Source organism: Nicotiana sylvestris, chromosome 8, assembly GCF_000393655.2.
Source record: "Nicotiana sylvestris chromosome 8, ASM39365v2, whole genome shotgun sequence".
NCBI classification, from domain to species: Eukaryota; Viridiplantae; Streptophyta; class Magnoliopsida; order Solanales; family Solanaceae; genus Nicotiana; species Nicotiana sylvestris.
The window spans coordinates 169,816,866-169,828,615 of record NC_091064.1 but is presented as its reverse complement, the minus strand read 5'-3'; the positions used below and the strand labels follow the sequence as shown (position 1 = coordinate 169,828,615).

Below are 11,750 nucleotides of genomic sequence, written 5' to 3'. Positions count from 1 at the left end.
AAAATTTCGATCTATTTACATTCCGAAAATTCTAAATCGAGGTATTTCGATTTATTTTAAGTTGAAACTTTTATAACAATGCATATTACTTGATTTGTATGTGTTCTATTTCGGTTTGTGTTTATTTTTTCCGAAACTAGCATGTTAAATTTTATCCGGATTTAATTTTAGTGTTGTATAAAAATATGTAAATTAGTCTAAAAAATGTGTTTGTTAATATCCTCATGTATATTTATGTGTTTTTATGCCGTTTAGTTTAGATTATTTTTTAGCGTAGTAAAATGTAGACCTTTTTAGCGTAGTAAAACGTAGACCCTTTTAGCGTAGTAAAATTTAGAGCCTTGTAGCGTAGTATTGTGTAGTATTTTAGCTTAGAATTCATTTTGTTTAATTATCTTATATTCTAGCACGAAACCCATAATTATAAAAATTATATATATATATATATAATTTTTACAATTAATTTATTACAAAATATGAATAAAAATTAGAAAAAAACATAAAATTATTAATGATAGTTTGGTACCACTGGGCCTCAGAAAATCTAGCACGAAACCCATAATTATAAAAATTATATATATATATATATATATATTTTACAATTAAGTTATTAAATAAATATGAATAAAAATTATTAAAAAAATATAAAATTATTAATGATAGTTTGGTACCACTGGGCTTCAGAAAATCTAGCACGAAACCCATAATTATAAAAATTATATATAGGTATATATAATTTTTACAATTAAGTTATTAAAAAATATGAATAAAAATTATTAAAAAAACATAAAATTATTAATGATAGTTTGGTACCACTAGGCCTCAGAAAATCTAGCACGAAACCCATAAGTATATATATAATTTTTACAATTAAGTTGTTAAAAAATATAAATTTAAATTATAAAAAAACACATAATTATTAATGATAGTTATTAAAAATTATGAATTTACTGTTGACGACATGGATGCACCTATACATCCCGGCCCTCGGACGTCGGAGCTACTACCCCTACAGCCCCAGCATAGATCCGAGCATATATGGGGGGGGGAGTTGCTTACGCAGACTTTTCGGGGTAGGAGAGTGGATTTATTGTGGGAGTTTTTGACTCCTCCCCGCGTTCTACATCCCCGTGTGGTCCATCACCTGGAGGAGATGGGATTATATAGGATCATTAGCATTGGCCGGATACAGCTCGACTATGCTTTGATCACGGCGTTGATTGAGCGGTGGCGATCGGAGACACATACTTTCCATCTGCCCATCGGCGAAGCCACCATCACAATCCAGGACGTCGAGATTTTATATGGCCTGTCCACTGATGGCTTGCCAGTTTTACTGCCTGGGAATATGAGATATTTTAATCGGGATTCATATATGGATATGCTGCACAGGCTCACGGGCTTCAGGTCCGAGGACCCAGATGTAGCAATTGGGAGCAGTCGTATGCAGTTGGTCCCCATTAGAGATCACTTGGTGCAGATCCACGATACTATCACCGACGACTCAGCGGAGGTGGATGTGGAGCAATATACAAGGCTGTTGTTGCTCCTTCTATTTGGGGGGTCTTGTTCCCGAACACTTCGGGGAACCTAGTGAGCCTCCGTTTTCTGCATCATATTGCGAACTTCGATGATACAGTCAGCTACAACTGGGGTGGTGCTGTCCTATCATTTTTGTATAGGCAGATGTGTCGGGCATCCATGGGCACACATAGAGACGTTTCTGGCTTTCTGCCACTTCTACAGGTGACAACTTATTCAAATAATATGTCCTTTAGTTACAATTCTACCTAGTTATAGTTAATCTTTACGTCAACTTTGTATGTTAGGTTTGGGTGTGGGAGCGATTTCTGCAGCTTCGGCCACCTCTACCACAGCTACCGGCTAATGTACATATTCCTGATCTCCCTCTAGCTTGTAGGTGGGTATTGCGTCGTAGACTTGCACGAGAGTATCATGGCCATCATAATCTCCCCTTTTGTAGGGATGTGTTGGATTTTCTGGAGGACGCACAGGTGAATATCTAACTAAACTTACCAATTATTGTTTAACTAGGTGTTGCACATACTAACGGTTTGTGTTATTATTTGATAGTTCATCTGGATGCCGTACAACGAAGAGCTGATAGGTACCCTGCCAGCGTATTGCACGCACGGCCGCCATATTTGGAGGGCTTCCGTCCCTCTCACGTGCCTCGATATTGTCGAGCATCATGCCTCAAAGCGAGTATTTCGTCAGTTTGGATTTCCGCAGCCTATACCGACTCGGCCTGCATGAGATCCTTTACATTATGAGAGGGATGATCGGATGAGGGTGGACGACACATTTATTGATTGGCTGACAGCGCAGTTGGGTATTTGGGACAGCCGAGGGGACTTGACCCCAGCTCCGCAACACTTTCCTATCGAAGTTTATATGGCATGGTACCGCACTGTTTCCCGACTTTTTATCGGGAACCCAGTTCATCAGGTAGATGGTCGGTACGTCTCATACGCCGGAAGACATGAGGCTCTGGTATGTTTTCTATTATTATCAATTACATTAATAGTAATTTCGAGTCAAATACGTAGTTTATATTAAAAACTTTTGTGCAGGCGATTGGATTGCATACCGTATATCGTATGGGGCAGCAGATGCAGAGTTATGTCCACGATCCTGTGATCATGCAGGACTATAGTCGTCGCTTCATGGATGTGGCTGCCCAGACACTGCAGCGAGGCCGATCGGATCAGCGTTTGGCATACCAGCCAGATTATGTTGACCCAGCCACGTACCAGCGAGGTCGTGGTATGCCACGAGGTGGTGGCCGACGAGCTGCTGCTGCTCCCCGACGACCTGCTGGTACCGGACGACGTGGTCGTGGGCGGAGAGGAGGTCCCCAGCAAGGGGGCTTTGAGGCTCCTGCTGATGATGTTGCTGCTGATATGGGAGGTGGCATGCATGAGACCGACATGCCGTCTTACAGCCTTGGCATTTATGACACTCCAGGGACGTCGCAGGTGACCCATCGGGTCAATTCTTGATCACGGGCTCGGATTTTCAAGGAGTGGAGTTGGGTAGATATTTCCCTGGCCCGTCTACCACTGATGAGTCTCGACCGATCCGAGATTTTGATAGTGGGCACCGACTGAGTTATGGCAGCTCATCACATGCGCAGGTATGAGTTTATTAGTATTAATTTTATTACTGTTTTTACTATAACTTATTTATTTTGTTTTAACTTTATTAATTTACTTTTTTAGGCTTCATGCGATGCTGCGACAGATGACTACATTCAGGATCCAAACACGATTATGGTAAGACAATATAAATTTTTGTGAATTATTATGTAGTTTTCTATACTAAGTTTGATATTATTATGTAGCCTTCTACTGGACCTGACAGCACCACCGATACATGTCATCCTGTGCCGCATCCGGCCATAAGGAGACAACTTGATGATGATGATCCTGATAGCGTACCCGGGCGGCAGGGGATGCGCCTCAGGCCAACGGCTACTTTGAGACACACCGGATGCGGGACACATTGATTCGGTCTTCCATTTTTATGTTTTTTTGGTGTAAATAATATTTATGTATACATTAACAACAATATTTAATCTAATATGACAGTTACTTTTTTTAGTTCTCATTTCATTTTATAGTATTTGGTATAATAATACAACAACTTAAACTTAACTTCCACTTAAATTAAAATAAAATTTAGTACAACAAATAAGGAAAATATTACTACAACACAAACACAAACATAACAGGCCAACATAATAAAAATACATGAAATATGAAAATGACACTAAACACATACACGCCAATGCTCCATCCTCAGTTGTCATTTATTCTTCGCTCCAACCACTTAAATCGTTCTTCCATTTGCTCTTTTTCTTCTTCTAACTCTTTTACTCTCGCCTTCACCTCCACAAGTTCCCGTTTATATTTTTCGTTGCGTTCCTTGTGTGCTTCACAATTCCATTCTGCTCTCCATTTTTTATCTTCCACCTCCTTCACTTTCTCCCTCATTTCTGTAATAATTCTATCTCCCTCCTTTTATATTCTCTGCTGGTATAACCACATATTATGAAAATCCTGTAATCTTTCCCTGTAGCTTTCCTGATAACATGGTTCCTCAGCCCATTCATCAAATTCACAAGTAGGTTCGTCGGGTTGCTTGTACAATGTGTTCATACAGCACCAATATCGGCGTCCAACGTTAGCACCTTCCGACCCACAATCCATCATGCATGGTTTTCCACAGAAGCAAATTGGTGGACGACCAGGTTGAGCCATTTGTGAAATATTTGCTTATAATAAAAAACCTTACTTACTTTTAATGAAATATTTCTGGGGGAAATTTTTAGCACACAAAATAACTACAATGACCCCATTATTTATAGGCGAAACAACACATATATAGCGCCATATCTAATGGCGCTATATTAGATAGTGCCATATCTAATGGCGCCATATCATGATGTTGACAAGACGACTTTATGTCAGCCGGTCAGCTTTTTCGGCTTTTTCAGTTCGACAAGACAAGACACACGTTGCGCCATATATAATGGCGCTATATTTTGCTTATTAAATATTGTGATGTCGACAAGACAACACACACATAATAAATATACCGATAATTATATTAAATTATTATTTAAATAGGTAAAATGGGAAAGTACAAATCATAATTAACAGACAAGAAAATTTTATTTCATAAATACTAAAATCGTATACATAACAACTAATTATTACAACATGAACTCATGGGTAGTTAGGTACAATAGAAGAACACCCGCCCTGAGCTTGATTACTGTTGCCACCCAAAGGACATTTTCTACGGTCGTGTTCTGTTTGCGAGCATATACCACATTTACGCGCATATACGGTATCACTAACATCCATTTGGTTCCGTATATGCGTTCTCTTCTGTACCTGTCTTTTACGCAAATAGGACTTGTTACACACCATTTTAAATGGTTCTGGGGGCCAGTAATGCTCAGCACCCACTGGCTACAACTGACCACTATATGTGTTTAGGTATTTGGAAACACTATATTGTTGATCAATATAGTTGGTCTCCGAATAACCAACACGTTGAAAACACTGGATGGCATGTGAACAAGGCATGTGGTAGATTGACCATTTCCCACATGAGCATAACCTTGTAGATTCATTTACAGTATGTACATTATTACCCCGATTATTATGGATAGCGGTGCGAACTTCAAAAATACCTCGTTCGTTATCATATTGCAAAAAGGAATGCCAATGTGCTCGCCGTCTGTATTTCTCTAATCTCTTCATAGGCACTGGCATAAATTCAACACCCCTTTCCATCAATTCCGTTGCAGCTGCAGACCGTTGTACAAACCTCTCCGCCATCTGCTTGAACGACATACGCACCATGGCTGTGACGGGCAATCCTCTTGCCGACTTTAATAACCCGTTGAAGGATTCTGACACGTTTGTAGTAAGAATTCCCCAGCGTCTGCCACCATCTGCATGCAACGTCCACTTTTCAGGATCATGTCGCATTAACCAACGATATGCTGCCTCGTCTTCTTGCCTGATAGAATCCATATGCCTCCGGAATTTATGTTGTTGGTGGTCTGTTGCTGCCATCCACATCAAATCATGTAGATCCTTTTTGGGATGTGCCTTCTTGAAATTGGCCTTAAAGTGCCTCACACAGTAACGGTAGTATGCATAAGGTTCTTGCCAGGTAGGAAAGTTCTCCACAGAACATAATATACCCCCGTGCCGATCAGATATTAGACAAATACCTGAACTCTGTTTGACAACTTGCTCTTTCAGGTGGTTCAAAAACATTGTCCACGTCTCTGTGCTTTCATTGGCACAAATAGCAAAGGCTAGAGGAAATATCTGTCCATTAGCATCCACTGCCACAGCTATCAATAGCTTGATATCGTACTTTCCATAGACATGAGTTCCGTCTATGGATATTACGGGCCGACAATACGGAAAACCATCAATTGCTGGCTTAAACGCCCAGAACACGTAATTGAATATATATTCTGGTTTACCCGGACTCCGCTCAAGCTTCCATTCAACAACTGTTTCCGGGGTTAAAGTGCTGCAGTGCAGCCATGTACCTAGGCAGATCCGCAAATGACTTATCCCAGTTACCATAGACTATTTCAAACGCTCTTTTGCGCCCAAGATATGCCTTTCTTTTAGTAATTGTGTGGCCATATTCCTGGTGGACTGCTGTAATGCACTCTTTGATTTTATACCTTATGGACGCTTCGATGTGCGGAATAAGTACAAGAGATATCAAGTCAATATCCAAGTTGAAGTGATTCCCGTTGAAAGTGTCCATTTCGCATGTGTGGGTGGGAATGTATTTACCCACTTTCCACATACCTGTCTTCTTCTTCGACGCACGCAACATCCAATTACATGGCCAAAACCACCTGCGGCAAATAGCCTTGTATACCGTCGGACTTGACTCCGATACCTGCATCTCACGACACTCTTTAACATTGTGCATTTTACAAGCCCTGCTTACGCGTGCTTTATCAGGAAAAAGCATCCCCTTTGCAAGCACCGTTGGTCTAGACTCATCCCACATTGCTGTCCGGATTTCATCAAAATCCCTTGTGAGAGCTTCCACATCCGGCACGGCTGGCAAGTTATCAATATAAGGAATCTCCCTTGAATGAAACGACACTTCAGACTTGTACACTTTTCGTCTATGGGGGGCTCTCTTCAAATCGGGTCCTTCCTCCTCGTCCTCTTCATCACCATCCTCACGAGCAAATAGTGTCTCGTCTCCCGATTCATCGGCATTGTTATCGTAATCGTTGTTCTCTTCCTCACTCTGTGTATCTGCCAGATCCTGATGTAATACATCATTTTCGGGAAATTGAGTGAGTACGGGTAGTTCAACTTGCTCGTTTTCACTGCACATTTCAACAAAAATATAAGCTACTAAATTAATAAATGCTTTATATGTGGCTATATCATTTCACTTACAAGTCGTAATGTGATGATATTCCATGATGGACGTTTTCAGTTAGGTGATGACTACCGGATGGGCCACTTGTAAAATTCATATCCGGCCGGTACCCCCTATTAAATAAATGAGCGTTAAAATTAATTCAATACGCCAAAAATATACATAATTAACACAAATGAAAATTGAAGTTTACCACTCTTCTTGTGAATTATGGAAAGCAGGGTATAAATTATTTTCTCGCTGCTCATTCGCCGACGGTGATAAATTTAAATCAAGAAAAAATCTTTCATCCGAAACATGTCCGACAAAAACTGATCCAAAATAACCACCCGATGACTGGGGGTTATCTCTACTACGCACAACCTCGGTTTTTGGAACGTCTTCGACCTTCACGTACATCTCCAACATTGTGATTACAAGAAATTCCCGGCATTCGTCCGGAGTCCTCAGGAAATCACTCAAAGTGTCATCATCGTCGACGTTAAACTCTGAGTAAAAAGCAACCCCTTGCGGCGTAACGGAATACGGATATCTTCCGGTTACTTTGAGTATCACTGAACGTTTTCTCACACTCATTTTTTTGCATAACAATGATATCAATGTTTCGTACTCCATTGAAAGTGGCAATTTAACATTACACTTAGCAGGTAAACTGTAGCCCACAGAATTATTCTCCATCACAACCTCACCCCCCCATATAATGATACTCTTATTCTACGTTCTTCAGACATAATGAAAAAATGCTGGAGAATTTAACAACAATAGAAACCAACAAAAGTTAAAAAAAAATTTGAATGAAGTTGTGGCGATTCTACGATGTTTATATAGGAAATGGCTAGCCGGAGAGGTTTTTTTTTTTTTTTTGTATATAGTGCCACAAAAAGTGACTTTATACGCTTTTGAATTATTGAACCCATAAATTATTGGTGGGATCATGTAATAAGGGGTATAGCGCCATTAATAGTGGCGCTATGTAAGATGTGTCAGGTTTACTATATATAACGCCACAAAAAGTGGCGCTATACAGTAACGGTGCAGTTACCGTTACTGTATAGCGCCACTTTTTGTGGCGTTATATATAGTTTGGTAACTTTTTTTAACACTTATTTGCGTATTTTTAGTAAAACAAAAACCACATTTTGGTTCCGGACTCGGCAAGTGTAAGCTCTGACACTAAATTTGGTCTGACGCAACTAGATGGCCATAACCGTACGGCTTTTTGAGGGATCTTGTCAAAAAATCGGCCAGCGCCCACATGACTAAAGGTACTTAAAATATTAAAACAGTTTGTACACATGTGGGAGTCTCACGTCGATGATCACAAGCCATTGTTTTGGCTTTATAAAGCTATATATATATGTCTATTAAGTCCAATAAAATGAACAACAAACATATTTTGAAGGATATATACATATATATATATATATATATATATTTATTTATTTATTTCGTATTTTATTTTTTAAATAGATTTTTGTTTATTTAAAATTTGAATTAAATATTTAAATTTTAAATTAACAAAAAAGTTGTGACTTTTCGTAAAAGGGGCAACTTTCCATGAAAAGTCTCATTTAATTTCCTCTCCATAAATACAAAGACATCCCAGAAGTAGCATATTTAATTTGCATGTATGTTTTCATGTTTTATTGTCACCTGACAGAGAATTGCTAGTAATCCCTAAATAATATAAAGGTAATAACTCTTGAAAGATGATGACCTTTGATGCCTCAAGCCTTAATTTCTCTGTTATTTACCTACTATTTATAATATTTTCAAGAGTTATTCTACTATGGTGAAATTATTTTGCATTGTTAGAATCAGAAAGACTTAATCAAATTGGATCATTTTGATGGATTAAACTTCACTCGTTTGACGAACAAGATGATTTTCTTTCTCACTGCTCTGAAAATATTTTATGTCCTTGATCCATTGTTGCATGCACTACCAAAACCTACCCTGAATGATATTAATGCGACCAAAGCAAAGAGGAAGAAATGGGAGGAAGATGAATTGCTTTATCGAGGTCATATTCTGAATACTTTGACTGATCGATTGTATGATTTGTATTCCAATCTAAAATCTCCAAGGGAAATCTGGAAGGCGTTGCAATCAGCATATGAAAATGAGAAATGAGGTATAAATAAATTCCCACCTTTTCAGTATTTCAAATTTAAGATGGTAGATACAAAGCCTATAATGGATCAGATTCATCAATTACAAATCTTAATTTCGAAACTAAGCGATCTTGAAGTGAAAATTCTTGATGCACTTCAAATAGGTGTAATTCTCTCGAAATTGCCTTTTGTCTTGGGATAACTATAAAAAGAAAATTCTACATTCTATTGACAAATTGACTATGGAACAATTTAGAACTCATCTTCAAATTGAAAGTGAGACTCGTGCTCGTGATGCAATTATTCAACCCTCCAGTTTCACTGTTAGTCAGAATAATTCGAGAAAAAAAATCTGAAAATTTCCAAGAAGTCCCTTAATAAAAAAGAGAAAGAATATGAATTATTATCATTATGGAAAGAAAGGCCATAAGATTCAAGAATGCAGGTTTAAGAAAGCAGAAATAAAATTTTCATTCAGCAGATGTTGAAAAATCTGGAAATTCAAGAAATTCAAAGAAGGTAAACACAATAGAAAGTTCTTCATAAGGGTTGGTGGCTATAATTTCTACTATACCAATTGAGATGGTTAAAGAGTTGAACATAGCTGCAACAACCACAAAGAATCAAGATTGGTGGTTAGATTCTGGCACAATAATTCATGTCTCTCACGACAAGAATACGTTCAAGACTTATTCGGAAGTTAAAGAATCTGAAAAGGTGTTGATGTGCAACCATGTTACAGCCGAAGTTGCAGGAAAAGGAATAGTTGAAATCAATTTTACATCTGGACAGAAGTTGACTCTTTTGAATGCTTTCCATCTTTCTAAAATATTGAAGAACTTGATATCTACTAGTTTACTTTCTAAAAGAGGCTTCAAAATTGTAGTTGAGACTGATCATGTAATTTTGTCTAAGAGTGGTATATTTGTAGAAAAAAGGTTGTAACAACTCGATCGGTCATTTTGAGTTAGAGTTACATTCGACGGTTTGAGGTCTTAAGTAGCTTCAAATTCTTCATTATAATTTACGTGTATGGTCGATTTTGGTTTTCAAAAGATTCAAGATTGATTTGGAAGAATGATTCTTGTTTTAGAAGCTTAAATAGTAAGAGTTGATCGAAATTTCACCTTTTATGTTGTTGACTCCAGTTCCGGTATTTTGATTATTCCAGTAGCTTCATATGGTGATTTTGGACTTAGGCGTGTGTACGGATTTGGATTTGGAGGTCCGTAGGTTGATTTGATATATTTTGGCGAAAGTTGGAACGTTGAAGGTATAGAAGGTTGAGAGGTTTGACTGGGAGTTGTTTTTGTTGATATCGGATTCAGATTATGATTCTGGGAGTTAGTATAGTTTTGTTATGTCATTTGGGACTTGTATGCAAAATTTGAGGTCATTCTGAGTCGATTTGATATGGTTCGGCATGAGTTTTGGAAGTTAAAAGTTCATTAGTTCATTAGGCTTGAATTGAGGAACGATGCGTAGTTTTGATGTTTTGGGGTGGTTTGAGGCCTCGAGTAGGTTCGCGTTATATTTTAGAGCTGCATGGTATGATTGGAAAGGGTCCCGGGGCCTTGGGTGTGTTTTAAATGGGCTATAGGCCATTTCTTCATGTTTCGGAATTGCTGGTTTTTATGATGTGTCACGACCCAAAATCTCACCTGTCGTGATGACGCCTATCGTGGTACAATGCAAGCCTCAACTCAACATCTCAACATAGTATAACTTTTAAATAAAGGTGGAAGCAGTTAATATTAAATAAAACCTTTAAGAATAGAATATAACTCCAAAAGTACTAAACAATCCATCCCCAAAACCCGGTGTCACTGAGTGCATGAGCATCTAAATGATAACAACATCCGACTGATAAAACACTGTCTAAAAATATATAATAGTAGAATATGAAAGGAAAGGAGAGTCAAGGTTAGCGAACGCCATGCAGCTACCTCAATAGTCTCATGAGTCTGACTCCTCAATCAGCAACCGCCGTGACCTGAAGTGTCTAGATCTGTACATGAGGTACAAGGGGTGACGTGAGTACACCAACTCAGTAAGTAACAAAAATAAATAAGGAACTGAGAAGTAGTGACGAGCTATGAAAATACAGTTATCTCAATAACTTTCAAATAAGAGTAGTCATACTTTCAATTTAATAGTTTAAGTCACATCAGTACGTACTCAATAAACCAGATATTAAATTTGACTGAGCAATAAATAATATCTTCCAATAATTTACAAAATAGTGATATGACATCTACCATGCAACAGTAATGAAGTAAATGTATTTTCTTAGAATAACAGTCACTCTGTCCTCCCAGTCACTCCAACCTCACAATCACTAATTCCTCACATTCACTCATTCTTCCCAGTCGCTCAGCACTCGGCACTCGCACTCAGTAGGTATTTGCGCTCACTGGGGGTGTGTACAGACTCCAGAGGGACTCCTTCAACCCAAGCGCTATAACAAGCCACCTTGTGGCATAAATCACTCAGGCCCTCGGCCTCACTCAATCATAAATCAATAACAACATGCTGCAGCGTGTAGCCCAATCCCATAAATATCCTCACAGATCAGGACCTCGGCCTCACTCAGTCATAAATCAGTAACAACATGCTACGGCGTACAACCCGATCCCATAAATTTCCTCACAGATCAGGCCCTCGGCC

At 38.5% G+C, this 11,750-nt stretch overlaps 1 protein-coding gene and 1 long non-coding RNA gene across 2 annotated transcripts; both read left to right on the top strand.

Moving 5' to 3' along the window:
• Positions 1-3,009: 3,009 nt before the first annotated feature.
• LOC138874400 (uncharacterized) lies at positions 3,010-3,555 on the top strand. The gene is made up of 3 exons (XR_011401379.1): positions 3,010-3,157; positions 3,243-3,296; positions 3,365-3,555. It is a non-coding gene; the product is annotated as an uncharacterized lncRNA (long non-coding RNA).
• A 6,110-nt stretch (positions 3,556-9,665) lies between these two features.
• Positions 9,666-10,028, top strand: LOC138875990 (uncharacterized). Its single transcript, XM_070154873.1, has one exon. The coding sequence runs from the start codon at positions 9,666-9,668 to the stop codon at positions 10,026-10,028; it is 363 nt and encodes a 120-aa protein (XP_070010974.1).
• The last annotated feature ends 1,722 nt before the right edge of the window (positions 10,029-11,750 follow it).

Excerpts from the sequence above, each read along its gene's own strand:
- LOC138875990 (XM_070154873.1), top strand. The coding sequence starts at position 9,666 with ATGGTTAAAGAGTTGAACATAGCTGCAACAACCACAAAGAATCAAGAT.